Here is an 18,836-nt window from a genome sequence, read left to right as displayed (position 1 = left end):
CTGTAATTATCGCTCAATGACTGGCAGAATTAATCAGAGCCTTTATGTTAATTAGCCCGCTCTGCAGTCCCCAAAACAGGTGGTGGAAAATATGCAAATCTATGCAGAATTGTAATGTTCTGCATAACCAGTTTTAATTATCATAAAACTCTCTCCCCCTCTTCATGCACTTGCATTTCCTTCCTCATGGGTTCACAATTTCTTCTGTTTAAAAAAACAAACAACCAAGCACAAAAATAAATCAAAATAAACTCGAATCTTTTAAAATAAAGCACTATTCAATTAAATAAATGCTTTGAGTATTTAAAAGGACTGTATGTGTTATATATTTTGCTGTAGGTTGAGAAACAGGTTGCTGTAGGTTGAGGATTTTTCAAAAAGAAAGGTTCTGTGTAAGCCAACGGTATGATGACTTAGTGGTACAGGACAGAGATAGAGAAAATGGAAACACAATCTCCTTTCCCTCATTCCATTGTTCAAGGTTTTAGGCAATGAATAATTTTAACAACCTTCTCTTTCTTCACGGTGAAAGGTAGCGTCAGCTTCAGTTGCATGGCGTAAAATGAAGCGAGGCCTGAAAATAATGTCAGAGAGTTACAGGAGACCAGAGAGTCTCTTTGTTTTGTTTAAACCGCATTGCCTCCAGACGTGTGCAAGCGATCGTAGCTGGGATGGTGGGCACACAGAGCCATTGCTTAAACACACTCTTAAAATAAACCCGAGGGCTTTTTGTATGCAGATGAAAGATTTTTATTGTGCGGTGTTGAGATAGCAGCGTTATACATTAACATCTGTTTTACACTATAAAGAGCTGTATTTTTTTTTTGACTAGTCTAAATCTAATGAAGAATCTGGGGACTCTCAGCAGCCAAGCCAGCCTTCCCAGCAGCCTTCAGTGCAGGCGGCCATACCCCAGACCCAGCTCATGCTGGCCGGAGGACAGATCACCGGGGTAAGAGTTACCCAGGGATGCTGCAGCCCCACGCAGCTGTCGCTCAGGGGCACTGCAACTTCCTTTGACCTAGGCAGGAACTCCAGTGGAAGTGGCAACAGAAAATATTTTCCTAGAAAAATACACAGGCTGTAATATTTGGGGTTTGTCGCTAAGTATTTGCTTCCAAACAACAAGAACAAAGTATTCTTTCTCTCTGTTCTCGGTATCCCTTTTGACACTGCGACGAAATTAAAACCTGTTGTTTTACAGCAGTTACAAATGAGGCAGTCACTGATGTCATAAAGAAGATTTTTTTTTTTTTCCCCCCCAAGATTAAAATGAGGCATGGGAGAACAGGACTGAATCTTATAGCTGGGTGAAGAACAAAAATCATGGGAATTGTTAATTTTTCCTCTTGTCAAACACATTTCTTTTTAAGTAACTCTATTAGTATTTTCCTTAAGCCTGTTGAACACTTCTGTTTTAACCTATTGATTCTGAGGTGTTTTTAACTGCAAAGCTTTGGAAGTAAATATGGGGTGGATAATGGTTGTTTTAGACTTTCTGGTGTGTCTGAATTGTAAAGGCTTTCAGTCATTTCAAAAAAGACCAAGTTTTGTGAATGGGCTGGTTAAAGAATTTGTTTCCACGTAATCAGCTTTGCAGTGTAAGAGTTTGTGTGTTAATAAGCTTAGGGCAGTTGCTCCAACAATATATTTATGATTTGAAGTGTTAGGTTAGATCAGCCCTACACTTGCATGCAATGACTTTTCAATCTCAGGCTCAATTGTTAAATCTTCTCTTACGTTAGTATGTAAATAGACATCCTATTTAGTTTTCAGTTAAGCATTGAAAGTTTTAAAAGTGAGACCGCTTCGATGTGTTGTTAAAACCTGGCATATTTTATTATTTTTTGTGTTCTCAGAAAATACTGGTTTGTTTTAATTCATGATTGTCTGCTGTAGTGAAACATTCAAAACTCCAGGCCTGTGCAGATACGGGTTTGTAGTAAATATGGGCATCAAGATTCATTTACATGTAAAGGAGAGACTGCTGCCACCTGTTCCACAGAGATAATGTGTGTTTGGGAGAGGGAAGGGATGTAAAGTTGCCAACTCTATTCTATTAAAAAAAAAAAAAAAAAAGAAAAAGAAAAAAGGGCAGATGGGGAGACTTGGAGAGAAACAAATGGAGCTCATGTTCTTTACTTATATCTTAGGGCATAATGGAAATGATGGAATATGGCAGGGATTCATGCTAATGTGAAGCAGCTGGGGCGTTATCAGTTTGTTCAGTAGCCATAGCCAGCATTCCTGCTTCACATTCATCTGGCTAATCACTCGCTGTTCTGCTGGGTGTAAATTTCCTTTCAAATCCTGGCAATACTGATTCTTTTCTTTTGCTTGCCACTTAATGGCTTTTTTTTCCCTGAAACCGCTGGTAGAGTTGTGAGGAAAACTTAGGAGCGGAGTTGGGTCGTGTAGGTTCCAGTAAGCGCAACTGTTGGCGGTGGTGCAGTTTGGTTTGTGTCAGGCCCGTGGTAGGTTGGTTCCCACGCCGCGTTGAGCAGCCAGCCGTCCTTCCTTAAGGCCAGAGCCCTTGGCCAGTCAGTGCCATAGCCCTAGGATTGCCTGGTTAACATAACTAGTACTGAGCTGTCTAATGACTTTGTAGCCGAAGTGGCTCTTCCCATTATTAATGGCTGTGTTTTCTAATTGTTTATAGCTCACGTTGACGCCAGCCCAGCAACAGTTATTGCTCCAACAGGCGCAGGCCCAGTTGCTGGCGGCTGCCGTGCAGCACTCGGCCAGTCAGCAGCACAGCGCTGCTGGTGCCACCATCTCGGCCTCTGCTGCGACGCCGATGACGCAGATCCCTCTATCTCAGCCAATACAGATTGCACAGGTGAGCCTTGAGGCTTGAGAGGGTGGAGAACAAAAGAGGTTTTTGACTGATTGCGCCATGCGAATGAAATTTGTTGCTCCTCGCTCGGCGAGTGTCTAGAATCTTCGAGAAGTGTTAGCCTTTCCTCACACATCTTTGGATGATGAGGTTGAAGTTTGATAGTCTTAGCAAGGAATGTGTGCCCAGCTGCTCCTCAGTTCTGCTGGGCTTCTGAGTTTGTACCAGAATTTGGGTAGATACTGCGTTTTCTGAATTTTCCTCCTCCTAAGTTAGCGTGAGAAAGGAGAAGAAAGGGTATGGTAAGATGCTCACGGAAATTCCGCTTGTTGAGACCAGTATGGATGGGAAGTGATGCCTGTCTATCAAAAAGGATGCTTTCAGACCCAAATGGTGCTTGCTAGAAGCAAAATGCTAGAGCTGAAGAACGGCAGTTTGACTTGACCCATTTGCGTGCTGTTTTGGCTTGGTATTTATGCTGGGAGTTCGGTGACAATGGGCACTCCTGTGTGTCTGGAGCAAAACCTGGAGAATGAGTCTGGTGTTGGAATCTGTCCAGTCTCATGGTCTGGCACTGAAGACTTGTCAGTTCTGAAGAGCTGCTTGCTGTGGATGTTCTGCTTACTAGAAGCGCTAAGGAACCTCCTGGGTCTTCCAGGACTAGCTTCATTCAGTGTGGAGATGGCAGTGACAGTAACTGTGCTTAGAGTATGTAGTGTGGAAAACCCTTAGACTTGTGGACAAGGATAATCAAAAGTGCAGCTTAGACATCTTGAGTACTAGAGTAGGTGGTTGTCTTGCTCATGCTGAGTCCATCCTTCTGCAGATTAAAGTTCTTGGTACATAATGTCAGTTTTATTAGTCTAACTGCAAAGTGTGTGGGGTACGTAATCTTCCAAGCTGCTGCTTCATAGGATGAGCAAGTTCTTTAAGACAGTCTGATGCTTTCTGTTCAAGCTATTTTCTCTTGTGTTCAACCGGGATGAAGTGAACATGAGGTCTGATTAAGGACAAGAATGGAAATGTTGCTATTGTCTGTGAAGTCCAGCGGTCAGATGTTCAGTCCTTTACCGTATGGGTTCACGAGCTGAATAACAGCCTGGCTGTGCTGTCAGGTTTTCATTGGCTGAAGTGACAAACTTTTCTGGTGTTGGTCTAGAACTTCTGACCTCTCTGACTGTCCTTAGAGAGGCCAGAGTGGTGCTAACCTGTTTTTAAAAGGCCAGTGCCGATGTTGCTATGTCGAAGAGATTCCTCCCCCTGAAGCTCTTGTTGCACTGTGAGAAGTCACATCGCCAAATAACACCTTTTTTAGCAAAGGATTCCACTTGACTGGCATGATGCGGAGATGGCTGAAGGATGTAGCATTCAAGGAAACTTGTAATTCTCAAGATCATATCTTAATGTTGTGAAGACTCTCTGTAGGCAATAATACAGGCAGATTTCAGGGAGAGACTGGGGAATGTCCTTGTCAAGGAAGTTGTTGGTTATAGCTTCTGACATCTTTCGATGCACCTGTCATAGTTCCCTTTTGATGGGATGTGAGTCTTTTAACATATATGTAAGCAATCCACAGGTGCATGCCTCCCCTCTTCCAGGTGTGCAGCTTAAGGTAGTGCGGTCTGCTTCACTGAAGTATGGTGGCCTAAAATTTCCTGTTAACAAAAGCTGTACCTTGAACTGTCTGGCCTTAGGTTTGACAAATAGGCCACCAAAGCAGTGGATACCAATGTGATGCGTGTGTGAGATGTTTCTAATCCTGCTCTCCCACCTCAGTGTGAAGCTTGGAAAATGTGTGAAGCATTTACAATTATTAGTTTTGTACTGGCTTTTTCTCCAGAACTTAGAAAATCTTCAAAGCAGTGTTTGAGAGGAGTCGAAAAGATCAGGCATGTGCTGTCAAATAAGAGTTTCTGAAAGCAGCATTGTCTGATTTGTGCACTTGAGTGAGCTGAAGGCTCTCTGAAAAATAGCATGTGATCATGTAGTTGCCACGTGCAGAACAAATTAAAGTTGTACTTGTTTTCTGACGTTTCTAATTACTTAAGTGTTTGACTTGCCAATTAATGTCTTTTAGGATAGGTTATTTTGATACATAAATAAGCTTGGTTGAATCTTGTTAACTGCTCCTTATTTTGAAATGCAGGGCATAAATTGTGCAGGTGTTGGATTTAATTTGAGGTACTTATGGAAAACATCTACCATCTAGGTTCTCAGGTAGATAGCACCATGCTTTTTGATCCATCTTGGCAAGGGTTTGTAAGCAGTGCTCAGCTTTGTTTGTGTTTCTATTGTAAACATATAGCTGATTATACAAATAGCTGAATGTTTGTCTTAATTGATGATTTTTGAATAATTGATTTGCTGGCAGGTCTCTGCAGCAGGGGATTACCGTAGTTATTTTAATTAACTAATTGCAAAAGCATGTCTTCTTTAATGTGCACTGCAGTTCACATGAGGTATCTGCTGCAGCAGCTTGGTGAGGAGCTCGTGGACTGACGCTAAACAAGTTGTGTATCAACTTTTGGGGTTCTTTATAAACTTCCTTGTTTCCAGGACCTATGCTCTGTATTTCTGTGATGTAAATCTCAAAATGACACAGATGCTTAAGTTTGTGCTGAAGCTGTAATTGGAAATAATGGCATTGAATTTAGAAATTTAGATGTTGGTTTGTTGGTTTTGTTTTTTTTTTTTTTAAACAAAAAATCTTCCTCACAGCACGACGTAGCACTTGACAGATTATTCCGCAAGGGTAGGATTTGGATTGTTTTGATCTTTCTAAATTGTTAGACAGCACCAGAAGACATGCATGTCTCCCTGAAAGTCTTTCCATCTTTCCATCTCTTTCTATGTGCTTGTGCTAGCATACAGATTTTAACACTGAGGAAAAAAAGATCAGTATAGGAAACCAGGTTTGTTTGTGTGGTTGCTATTGGGAGATTTATTGTAATGGTATAATTAACTAAATAATAAAACTTTCCCAAGGTGGAAATAAAGTTGGATTTCAAATGCATTTGAGGGGCTGGTAGGGCTATTTAGGAGTGATTAGCCTTGGAGGCATCATTTTCATTTTGCGTTGCAGAATTATATTTCTGTATTTAAACAAGACTTAGCCAACATACCATTTACCAAGGCAGATGCACAGAATAAGATTGCTTGTATCAGTTATCCCTGAGGCCTCAATTTAAAAACAGTTTTCTCATATTAAAGTGTAAGAGCCTGATGATAAGAGCTGTCATGTCTTAGCTGGGTAGCCAGTGTTATGAATACTGTAGTCTTAAACAAAAAGCTCTCCTCCTTTGATCTTACAGATACACTGCCACTGTTTCTTTGTATTCTTTCTTGCATGTAACTCCATCTCTTGTGGGGGTGCTTCAAATCGTGTGAGATCTGCTTGGTCATCTGGGGTGATTGCATTTGTTTGCTTTTGATTGGGAGAGGTCCTTAACCCATCTGTTTTTCTATTGTTACTTTTTTCTTCCACAGTGTCTTCCCAACTCTTCCTTTTGTGTTTCTTTTGGGTGGTTTTTTTTTTTTTTTTTTCCCTCTTATCTACCTCTATTTTCATCCTGCAGCCTCTCTTTATTTCCTTCTGTCCAGTGTTCACAACCTGAGTCACGTTGCCCAGCTCTTTCCATTTCTGTTTTCAACTCTGCATCCAGTCCTCACATCCATTCCAGTATGAGCCCTCTGAGCTGGAGAGTCAGCAAAATCTGCAGAGGTAACCAGCTGAGTATTGAAAATCAGTGAATAAATGAGTGGAGATCCATGTCACGTTGAGCTCAAGAAGAGGTTTTGGTAGCAATTCTGACCAATGTGATATTAGGATATGAAGTCATAAGAAATATGGAGTTCCAGGACAGAACTGGAGCGGTAATTTCTCTCTTTCAGGAAGGAAATTTGCCTTGATTTCATAGGAATGGTTGCATTATTTCTGCAATTTTCTGAAAGCAAACAATACTGTTGACTTTAAAACCACTTTTTTGCTCGTGGGCACTTTTTAAAATTTTACCATTCTCTTATCAAATGGAAGTTTCCATTTCTTAGCTTGATCAATCCATCTGGTGTCTGTCTACCATATTATTACACTGCAAGCTTTTGACTTAACAGGGCTAAGTAGCCCAAGTGATTGATGGCCAGTGTCTGTGTAATGCAGGTTAAGTAGTCGTTTTCTTATAATGCCTGTCTATGGTCTCATAAATCAGCGGACTCCCTATTTTTTTCCTCTCCCTAGTCTTCCTTTCTGACATTCCCCACCCCTCATCTCCAGAAGGAGATTGTTGCAACTTGCAAGTTACAGTTTTAACAGATTTTAAATAATGCAAGGTCACAGATAACAGCATTGTGTAAGAAAGAAGTTCTTCTTGTCAGTCTGTCTTGACTTCTCATCTCCAAATCCACCGCTGGCAGTGAACGGCCTGTCCCATCCTCTGGCTGAGCGGGTTTTGGGAGCGCTCAGTAATCTGCATCAGTCCAAGGAGCAGCTCTCTGTTACTCTGGTTCACTTGAACTCAAATGTGTTTGGGGCTGTGTGAAGATGAGCAGCTCCAAGCAGCCACACTGGGCACTGTTTGTGGCACTGCTGTGCCTGGACATGGTTCCTCTGCAAACAGGGACCTGAATAACTTCCCTGAAACAGAGCTTTGGGGGAGGCTTCTTGTCTGCTCCGTTTAGTTTGTGTAATAGGAGGTTGCAAGTGTGGGAAGTATTTCATTCAGGCTTTATTCCACCTGACTGGTGAGTATTCTGAAACAGATTTTTCCTGGAAAGATGGGAACATCCTATAATTGTGTTTACATAGCTTTCATGGATTACCGCTGTTATGTTGGCTTATTTCAGTGCGTTTTTTAAATTTCAGTTGCTCTTGTTATTGTCCTGCTTGGAGATGGAAAGAAAAAGGCTAGTTAGGGAGAAGAATATTTTTAAGCAGTTCTCTATGTTTTCATTCTCCAACTAAATGTCAAGCATTTTTTCTTGAAAACTCAGTTTCTCAGAGATTAACATTTTACATTGAGGTCTGTCATTTAATTATAGAACATTATTAGTCTTGAATGGTTTAAATACGTAAAGGTAGGGTTCTACAATAATGCAGTGTTTTGGATTATTCCTTTTAACCTTTTGTTATAGTCATATCTATTAAGCTTATTGTAATTTGTTTCAGAACAAATCAAATATATTTACTAATTGAGTTAGCTGCTTTCTGAAATTTGAACTGAACAACCAGAGTGCAATCAAGGAATCTGTAATATTTTGCTTTCCTGATGTTGATTTAAATGGTAATTGCAGATTGTTGTTTTTTTAAAAAAAAAAAAGGTCCCAGCTAATATGCTTGATTTGTAGCAGAGTTCCATCCTCAAAAAATAAGTTTGAGAGATCTTTGTGCTGCTAAGTCTAATGTATTTGAAAACTCCTGAATTTGAGGGGAAGGGAGATTGATTTGTTTGTTTTGTTTTGATTTTAAAGCAGAACAGTTCTGGATATACTTTGCCAGGTTATTTAGTAAATAACTTTGGTTTCATGAACAAGAGTGAAATTCAAATTGCTGTTCTAAAGGATATTCAGTAGCAGGACTTCTGCTGTGTTCAACATCCAGTTTTATCTCTAAATGTTAGAATGTAGCTGGCTGATAGGAAATCTTATATTGGGAATCATTGCTGACTTAAATGTCTAACGCATAGCTCTTTCTTTTCTTTTTTCTTTTTTTTTTTTTTTCCTTTTTTGTCTTTTTTCCCCTTTTTTTCTTTTTTTTTCTTTTTTTCCCCTTTTTTCTTTTATTTTTTGGTCCTTTCTCCTTTTTTTTTTTTCCCCCCTTCCCGTTTCCTTAAGGATTTGCAGCACTTGCAGCAGCTTCAGCAGCAGAATCTCAACCTGCAACAGTTTGTGTTGGTGCATCCAACAACCAACTTGCAGCCAGCACAGTTCATCATCTCACAAACGCCGCAGGGGCAGCAGGGTAAGTGCTCCTTGCCACAGAAGGAAATGCTACATAGTGTTTTGTAGGGCAGAAAGTGAAACTCAGGCGGTTCATAGCAATGCCCAGCTTTTCCTTCCTAGGTTTATATCCTGAATATGAGACCACGTGCTGTGGAATTTCCCTTTGGCCAGTTTGGGTCAGCTGTCATGGCTCTGTCCCCTCCCAGCTTCTTGTGCCTCCCAGCCTGGTGGCTGATGGGATGTGTGAGAAGCTGAAAACTCCTTGACTCTAAATACTGCTTGGCAGCATCTGAAACATCAGTGTGTTACCAACATCGTCCTCATCCAAAATCCAAATCACAGCCCTATACCAGCTGTTAAGAAGAAAATTAACTCTATCTCAGTCAAAAGCAGGACAGACTGGAAAAAGATTACAAAATCAAAAGTCCTTTCGGGAGTTTGGAAAAGTACTTAAGCCTAAAGAGGGTACAATGAATTTTGTCATAAACTGAGATAATAATTAACGCCTTGGGAAAAGAGCTAGAATGCTGGATTTGGGTAACGGCTCTTACAATAATATTTTGGCAATGCACTGGGTATGACTTACATGCCAAGGACAGACAAGGCAGTGGTAGGTGGTGCTGTGTCAGAGCAGTTAAGTTGTTGTATAGTGGCTTTGTTCTGAGGGCTGATGTGTTCAGGCCGCAATGCGTCACGGTGCTGATTGCGCCCCATTTGTTGATGCCCACGGAAAACTGCATTTAGCCATGGCTTCTTATGCTGATATACTCCAATGGCCTTTTTTCCCCCCTTTCTCTTCTACATGAACTCTACTCAGTTGTTCAGGTCTGGTAATCCAAAGATTCTTGCTCAGAAGGCAAATCCTGTTATGCTTGAAGAGTCCTGCAGAGCTTGGCTGTGCTGTAAAGCAGCTCTTTGCACCTCATTTTCTTCTGTTCCTTTCAATTTTTTCATGCATCATTCCTTCTTACATACTATGACTTGGATAGAACTGGCTTTCCATTACGCTGAAGGGCTCTTACTGTCTGAATGCTCTCACATTTGAATAAAGGGTTAGTCAAAATTACCTTCCTTTTAATAGGACTTGATTTAGGAGAGATTTTATACCAGCACTGGTAGAAAATGGCTGAAGGGCTATTCATGGAAGCATTTAGTGATGTTTTGCTTTCTTAAGATGAAGCAGAACTTGTAAACTTAACATACTGTACTAGAAGAAACCAAACCACTGAAATTTAGTTCAAGAATTCTTCAAAATAGGTGCTCTTTTTTTTTTTTTTTTTTTTTTAATAAATTCTTTTAAGAAAGCAGCAAGCACAAAAGCGTTGTTTGGAAGAACTCATTGGTATTGACGTCTGCCTACATTTTTCGGCTAAATTCTGCTGGTTTTCTAAAATGCCTCTGAAGATGTTTTACAGAAAGGAAAACTAAGAGAAGCAAATTGTATTTGTCTCCCAAAATGAGTTGTTGGCATTACAGGAGGGAAGCAAGGCTTTCTTGTTTGTTTAAAATCTCCTGGAGTAGAATGAGATGAGAATTTCATAGTACCTTTTCCAGAGGCCATCTCCGCAAAATGATTTCTTCACTACAATTTAAGACCTGCATATTGCTGTCATCAGTGACGCAGTGTAGGTAAGAGACATCATGTTTTACTGGCAATGTGAAGCCTGGACAACTGAGTAGCTCAAAAATGTAGGAAGATTTATATGCTGAATTCTGACCATAGGCCATTAGTGTGTGACAACCTTCCAAACTGAAATGCTTGAATAGATCTCATTTTCTTCATGAGCACTCAATGATAAAGCAACATGTTTGTCATAATACCCCTTATATCACTTTTTGATATGTTTTTTTTTGCAGTATTTCATGGTTATTGTTAGCAGATCTCAAACAGTACATTATTATTTATGAGAAAGATTGAGAAAGTGTGTATTTTTATTTTGTTATTTGCTGTAGCAGCTGACTTTTCCATGTTGTTCTTATCCTATTGCTCCATTAGTCAACTTCATAAAATAATAAATATTCTGAAGAAACTAGCATGAAGTTTTCTTCAAAACTAATGGCTTTTTTTTTTTTTTTTTAATGCTTCATTGGTACCACGTGGAGCTTTATATATGTACACATTTAATAATGAACGTAAAATTCAGATTTTTGTATAGATTATGTATTCTGGAAGAAATTTCTTGCTTTACAAACTACGCTACGTATTTTGTGTATGCCCTGTAGTCATGTAAATGAGAAACACTGGTTTTGAACAAGAAGTTTTGAGGGAAATAAGTGAAGAATAGTGTATCTGAACAAGATTGTAGAAGACATAAACATTTGGTGAAGAAAAATGTTTTACTTGAAGAGGCGAAGGGGTACAGAGAAATGCAGTCATCAGCAATTGTATTTAGATTCTTGAAGGGGTTGAACATCGTGAGCTGAGGTCCAACTTCTGAAAAAAACTAGGAAATTCAATACTAAAATATTAATCAATAATCAGGATGTTATCTTTCTTCAACACACGCATTATAGCTCCCAGCAGCAGACAGGAAATTTCCCCCATAAATCTACTGCCATATGTCTAATGTAGTCACCTTCCTTTTCCACACAATTTCTAGCTATTTAGGGGCTTAGATGAAACAAATTTTAAAGTTCCCATTTTTCATGGCTGATAATTGATAGCATCATAACTGAAAGAATGGTTTCAAGCCTCAGCAGATATGCAGAAGATTGAATGGAAATAGAAATTTGGAACGTTTTCTTATTCAGCCTAACTGTTGTTCATATTATTGTTGAAGTCACCAGCAGGAATGTAGCACCTTGTAATGTCTTGATAGCTCTTGTATCTCTTCTTGTATCTAATAGAGCTGTCTCTAAAATAATCAATTTAACATCCCTTACTGCAATTAGAGCTGCTTCTTAAAAGTATTACCCTCATCAGGTGACTTGTTCACCTTTTTACTCGTGAGAAATTGCTAATACAAATCTTATCAGTAAAAATCTGACTGGAGGGGGAAATGGTGCTGCATTTAATATAAATTAATCTTGCAAAAGGAGTTGTTAAGATCTAAGCAAAGACTGTATCACACTGACATTTAGAAATAGTACTTATAAAGAAAATATCCAGAAGAGCAAATGTGGAGGACAAGCTACTAATTAGCTATAAACATTGAAACTGGGTCTAGCTAGTCTCAAGTTAATGCCGTTTATTATTAAAGACTGTTTTTATGAGTTTTTTTTAATTGTAAAGTTGCCTGGGCCCAATCTAGTCCTGTTTTCTTCTTTCATAGATGTCATGCAGACTTTGAGACCTCACTCATGTGGAAGTTGTTGTAATGGCTTTGTCTTGCAAGCTAACTTCCAGTGAGAGGTTGAACAGCTTTGGCAGAGATAAAGCAGTCAAGTTCTTACATGAAAAAATTCACTCTTTTGGGAGATCAGTTTGGGATGAATTATGTATTATGCTTCTGGGCCAACTTTTTTTAAATTATGCTGAAAAAGTCTGTGCTTGAATGTTTGTTTTATCTTTTGTTTAATTTTAGATAGAACTGAACCCCAGATCAGTCCTAGGGGACTCTTGGCTGGCAGGAAGAGTTTTTTGGCTTGGAGCATTATTCATGCTACTCTTAGACATTACAGGAAAAATCCTGAATGATGATAGATACATTTGCCATAACTATTAAAAAAAAATAAAGCCTTTAAACTATCATAATTCTGCATAGATCCTTATCTGCCTCCATGCAGTCATTCTTTTAGAGTGCCACATATGTGATTTGTGTGCCATATTTAATGCAATAATACCACTGGGCTCTTAAAATCCAGGGCAGATGGTTAGGAATACGACTTCTGTAAAGTATACAAGTACAATAGCAGCTTTTATAAGTTCAAAAAAAATCATGTGGGTTGGAAGGGACCTCTAGGGACCAGGTAAAATAGTTCAAAGCAGGTCCAATTACAGCAGCTATTCAGCGCCTCAGCCAGTTGAATTGAGCATGGCCAAGAATGGAGTTTCTGCAACATTTTCAAGTACCTGCCCCAAGAGTTGCCTGCTATCATGTTAAAGAAAAGAAAAAATGTTTTCCTGTAAGTAGTAGGGGTTTTCCATGTTCCGCTGTCCATTGCATCTCATTACAGTGTACCCTCCAGCAGAGTCCATTTCTGTCTTTGAAGAAAGCAGTAGGATCTCACCTTAGTCTTCTCATTGGGCTGAAAAAAACAGCTCACTTTGCCTGTTCCAGCCTGTTAGCCAACCTGGTGGGCCTTGGATGTACAAAATCCAGGATGGCCTTGTACCGGGAAACCCAAGGCTGACAGCAGGACTCCAGCTGTGGGGTGTCACTGGTGCCAAATGAAGTGGGAGAAGCACAGCCCTTGACCTGCTCGCTGCACTCCTGTGAGTACAGCCCAGGATGTGGTTGGCTGTCTTGAAAGGGCACCCTGCCAGTTCATGTTCATCAGGTTGTCCTCCTGGACCCCCAGGACGTTTTCTTGTGGGATTGCATTCTAGCCAGCCAGTGCCCACCCTGTATTGCTGCACAGGGTTATTCCAGCCCCCTCGCAGAACGTTGTATTTTCCTGCATCAATCTTCATGAGGTTGCATTTGTCCAGCTAGTCTAGACCCTGGCTTCTGGCCTGTTCACCGCTTCCCCATCTTTGGTGTTGTCCACAGACCTACTGAGACTGTATTTTGTCCCATCAGCCTTCTTGGTAATAAAGATGTTAAGCAGTACTGGTGCCAGTATGAGTCTCTAAGGAAACAGCAGTGTTTGAAATGCCAGGATCTCAGCAGGTGCCTAAAGGATGTGGGTTTACGTAGAAAAGGCAGTGCTGTGCACTCTGTAAATTAAGTCCCTGAAGTTATTTTGGACCTCAGTGATTTATTCTCAGGAAAGGAATGAAGGGGAAGCTTAGACTGGCTCAAGTCCTGTCGTAAAGGAGCACAACTGCAGCTGCCCACCAAGGAGTGCCCAAAGTGTGTGCATGGCAACTGCCTGAAAAGGCTGTGATCGGGAGAGACACAATGCCAGAACAGTCCAGCTGCTTTCCCCATCCCCTGATCACTGCTTCAGTCAGCTGCTGGTTGAACTGACCTGTTCTGTCTCCAGCTTCTGCCTGTGTCACCTTGTGTCAGCACCTCTCACATAGGATAAAATGATGTAAAAACAGAGTAGATTAAACGTGTTCAGGTTATTTTATACTGATGATTCCATGACAATTACTTCAGACCATGTGAGTGAGAATAAAATTAGGAAGAGTGTAGTCATCTTGTGCTCTTTAGCAGAATTGTTAATGCCTGGAAAACATCCTCTGGGATTTCTCTGGGGACAGAGAAGTCACAAAAGGCCAGTCCTAATTAGTCTGATTGCAGTCATAAGACAAATCAGTAACTTGTAATCGATGTTGTTACTAGTGGACTAGAACTCAATGTTGTCACTGTCAGCTGCCTGGTTTTTGTTTCATTGTTGGTCAGCCACTCCGTAGTGACAGTGTGGTGGGTTTGCCCCTTTCTCTTTCAAGCTGTCAGTTTAAAATTCACTGTCCCTGAATTGAGGTCAAAAACTCTGCGCTTGGAGGTGAATGTTTACTAATTAATATTTAGATTTGGGCAGCTAAAATCATCTTTCAAGTGAACAAATGTTTGCATTGTAAAAAGCAGTATGTAGCTGTGGTAGGTGGCTGTCTTGGAAGTTCCTTGAGCAGCTCTGTTCCCTCACTGTGGCTTTTCAAAAACACAGCTGGAACACGTTGATTGTGTGGTGCAAAGCAAATTTACATTGTTGTCTGTGCTATGCTGTTATGTTACATAAGCAGCTGGCTGTATTCTGTAAGTCCTGACCATCTTGATAGCAACACATTCTGTTTAAAATACATACTCAGCTCTTTGTTAAACAAAACCCAAGTATCACTGTCAGATGATAGTGTTTTACGGACTAGTTAAAATATTTAGATGCAGGCATGTATCTCAGTTTCCTCAGAGATTTAGTAAACTGTACAAACAGTGGACTGTAAGGGAATTTATTTGTAGATCGACAGCATATTATACATATTGGTTCTATCAGTTGCAGCTGTTCTTTGATGCTGTCACCTTCCCATAGTAGCAGGGTTTGCCTATATTCAGTGTAGTGTTTATTCTATCTGTTAAAATTGAGCAGTGTTCAGTAGCTTACCTGAACTTTAATTCCAATTACTTTTCCAAAAGATTCCTACTTTATTTGACCCAGGAAGGAATCATCTAGGCTTGTTGTGTCTTCTGGTGTGGTCTGCTTAAGTCTACCAGAAACCTTCCTTCTTTTTAGGCAGCTGGCATAGAGGGCTTTGGAGAGTAAGGAAGGTGATCAAGAAGCCAAATTTGTGGATTTGATTAGTACTCAGTTGTTGAATTTGATCTCATTAGTGCTCAGTATTTTTTTATGTCTCCGCAATTCTTGGTCAGCTGTTGGTTACCAGAAGAGGCGTACCCAAACTCTGCATGCTGAAAGGGGCAGAGTCCTGCACACAGAAATGGGATGACCTAGATCATTTACCAGCTCCTTCTGCAGAGGAGACTTACACACTTCTCCCTCTTTACCCTTCCATCACCACTTACACTTCAGGGAAGCGCAAGGGGATTTTGGGCTGAAAACTCCCAGGTCTGAATGTACCTGAGGATGAAATGATGAAGGGTGCAAGGATGAAATGAAAGCTCACATCTCAAATTTTTTTTTTTTTTTTTTCCTAAACTTCCCATCATTTGGCAAGAGCCTTGTTTTACCTCATTTCAAGTTTTTGTGGTTTTGAACGACAAACGGAACGCACGCTTTTCTCTCTCCAGGTCTCCTGCAAGCGCAGAATCTCTTAACGCAACTACCTCAGCAAAGCCAAGCCAACCTCCTGCAGTCTCAGCCAAGCATCACCCTTGCCTCGCAGGTCAGGCCTTTTCCTACACTGCATGACTTGCTTTGAGGGGATTTAAACTATGGCAAGTGAATGGACCCACCCTTTGTATTAGTTACCTGAATAGATGTTTTAGCCATAACACTGAATTTGTCTTTCTAGGTAGCTCAGGTTTGTAGCTCCCACCCCAATGTGCCTCATTCCAGGCTTTAACGTTCTAAAGTGGGTTTTTAGCTGGAAATTTTCATGATTGATACCTTGAGTTAATGGCACTAAAGCATCATTTGATTTCCTGTAAGGTTTTCTTGGAAATTCAGAGGCGTGAAGGTGTGAGCTCCCTCAAAAGCTCCAAAAGGGGATTACTGACAAGTCTCTTTCTGAAGATTGCAGTGGTAATCTATCTTTTTTTTAGTGTAGTTATTTTGCAATCACTGCTAAGTCATTACCAGTTGCCATCTGTGAAACTGAAGAGATTGTTAGAAATGAAATATTCGTATATTCTGATAGATGTATATTAAAATATTAGAGCTCTGTGATTAAGTTTTCAGACTATAAGGAAAGCAATTTTAAGGTTGCATGTGCCTGTAAATTTAGTTGTGCTTGGCTCTGGGTTTTACTGTGCAGTTTAGTTTCGTGGCTGCATGCTGTTTCTCAAGTACCGTGTAATATCACACAGTATCTTCCTGCCACCTCGGTTACATATAAGAATTTTCTAGTCTGCAATAAGGTGCCTGAGTCTATCAGAGTCTTAGAAAACCACATTTTCTATTATACCACCTCCAGTATTTTTCATGCACCATGTGGAAAATGGAATTTGTCCCACCTCTAGTTCATACCTCAGCTAGCAGCACGATTCCTCACTAAAGATTATTCCTGGATTTAAAAAAAAAAAAAAAGTTAAAACTACTAAGAATGAATAAATTATGTAAAGTGGGTGAAATCAGTGAAGACATATTGCAGTAATTACCCACCCAATGATTAATGTAAATTTAAAAAATATTAAAAACCTGTAAGTGTGGCACATGTATGTGCAATCCTAGAAAGATCATATATGATTACATTATTTCTCAAGTAATGGAATTATAGATCTTGACCTCCCCCTATCATTTGCAGTGCACTGCAAAGCACTGCACTAAACCAGGAGGAAAACAACATAAGGAGTTTTGTAAAGACTGAGCTATAGGTAGGCCATCTCTTTTAGAAGAGCCTTTTTTGAACCTTTGCATAGACTTTGCATGGTACTCCAGGGCTGCCTGAATATGAGGCTGTTCTTACTTGCCCTGAAGGAGTCCAGAGTTTCAGAACTCTGGACTCCTTCACAGGGGCATGAAATCACCTTTACTGAAGAGCCACAGCTAAACTGACTAGAATTTTAACCGGAGTAAATGATTTGTGCCTGCATCTCAGCTCATCATGGCTTGTAAGGAGGTAGAGCTATGCACTCAAAACATGTTTCCAGTGTTCTTGTTGCACATAAGGCCTTAACTGTGTAGTACAAGATCTAAATATATTTTGTTCACCTATAAATATTTTCCAAGAGGTTAATTTTTTTTCAGATATTTATTGCAGTTTCATTGCAAAATGCTTTCATATGCCAATGTTCAGGAATGGTGAACCTTCCATGGGCTTCCTAGAAAATTAGCCTTTATACAAAAGAAAAGTGTGACCTAAAATGAATCATTTTCTGCAGATGGCCTTTGCTTAATTTATCACCAGTACATTCATTTTATTGTTGCAACTATTGACAGGAGGGTTAGAAGTAAATTTAGTTTTTTCCTCCTGAAGAGCTGAGTCAGTCACAAGAGATGGCATTGGAGGAAACGTGCCATGTTTGTTGCATCTGTGTGTGCTCACTCTTGCAGGATTAAATAGGAGATTTGAATCTTTTGGGCTGATGACAATCTGCCACCTCACAAGACCAGTAGATTAAATCCTAAATTTTTTAAAAGGGATGGATGCCATGGTGTGGCTATCAGTGATAGAAGTATATCAAGTAGAGTGTGTTCAGCCTTTCTTTGAGCAGCTTCTGCAGCAAGTGAAAGTTGTTGGTTACCTTTGAACATCTCTTGCTTTTCTTTAACTGCTTATGACAGAACCTTTAAAAGCCTGTCATACTATTATAGTTTTCTGGATTGTGCTTGCTCGTTCTGGAAAGGAATGTTAATAAATTGGAGGAACTTCCAGATTGCAGGAAATGTCCAGTTCACTGACCTCTCTCACAAGAACATCACATACCTTTTTAGGAATTTAATTTCCCTTGATTGTCCTCTTTTAGTCTGATTTTCATCTTTTCCTTGCTGTCTCAATAGCCAGCAACCCCAACACGCACAATAGCAGCGACCCCCATTCAGCCACTTCCACAGAGCCAGTCAACACCAAAGCGAATCGACACTCCCAGCTTGGAGGAGCCCAGTGACCTTGAGGAGCTTGAGCAGTTTGCCAAGACTTTCAAACAAAGACGGATCAAACTTGGATTCACTCAGGTGAGACTGCGTACCTTAGTGCCTGCCAGTGTGGAACCTGAGGGCTCATCTTTCAAGTCTGGGGGGAGACTGCAATCCCATCGTTTCCTAGGAGAACCTGCTTAAATAGGGTTATGCTCTGGCCTTTATGTGGGGGATTTCTAAGAAATAACAGAAAAAGCCGTACATCCATCTTACTTCCCTGTTGGTTTTAAAGCATAGCCATTTTCCCAGCAGGGGAAAACGTGCATTTACCAGCTCCAGATGTCATTGCATGTGCACTATTCATTCTATGGGATGTGACATGAATGGGACAAAGCGCTTTAAAGCTGCCTTCAGAAGTACAAAGTTCCAAAAATCATACAGTACAATTAACTGCTCCGTGTGTTTAAAAAGTGTATCGCATCTGTGCAGTTGCTTTGGATGTCAAAGGGTTTTTATCTCTCAAGCGTATTTTCCTATTAAACATCAATGATTTCTGTATTTAATGCTTTTGCTAAGGTTCCTAAACAAAACCTGAAAGGACTGTCACCTTTGAAGTTTTCTCCTTACAAGGGTGGACTGGAGTTGTGGTTTGTTTTGGTTTGTTTAAAAGCTCAGAAATACCCGTAGAGCAGAAGAAAAGTAATCTTGAACATAGTGAAGGTGGTTGAATGAAGACCACAATTAAAAGTACAAAATGCATTTGTATGTTCCATTATTCTGTTGAAAGGAACTTGGTTCCAAGAGTCCTTTCTCGTTAATATCA

General features: G+C 40.2%; 1 protein-coding gene across 8 annotated transcripts in view; it reads left to right on the top strand.

Moving 5' to 3' along the window:
- Nucleotides 1-18,836, top strand: part of POU2F1 (POU class 2 homeobox 1) — a 102,505-nt gene that overhangs the window by 70,206 nt on the left and 13,463 nt on the right. For 2 of the 8 annotated variants that reach the window (XM_058419262.1, XM_040056897.2), the window contains exons 5-9: nucleotides 833-952; nucleotides 2,660-2,839; nucleotides 8,663-8,789; nucleotides 15,565-15,659; nucleotides 17,936-18,109. In XM_058419262.1, the coding sequence (XP_058275245.1) occupies nucleotides 833-952; nucleotides 2,660-2,839; nucleotides 8,663-8,789; nucleotides 15,565-15,659; nucleotides 17,936-18,109 (696 nt within the window). Of the gene's footprint in view, nucleotides 1-832; nucleotides 953-2,659; nucleotides 2,840-8,662; nucleotides 8,790-15,564; nucleotides 15,660-15,925; nucleotides 16,019-17,935; nucleotides 18,110-18,836 lie in introns of all 8 variants that reach the window. The other 6 variants (XM_058419265.1, XM_058419264.1, XM_058419261.1 and 3 more) reach the window with 5 other exon arrangements.

The sequence above is a fragment of the Hirundo rustica genome, chromosome 2 (genome assembly GCF_015227805.2).
Source record: "Hirundo rustica isolate bHirRus1 chromosome 2, bHirRus1.pri.v3, whole genome shotgun sequence".
Lineage (NCBI taxonomy): Eukaryota > Metazoa > Chordata > Aves > Passeriformes > Hirundinidae > Hirundo > Hirundo rustica.
This window is presented reverse-complemented; position numbering and strand designations above follow the sequence as displayed.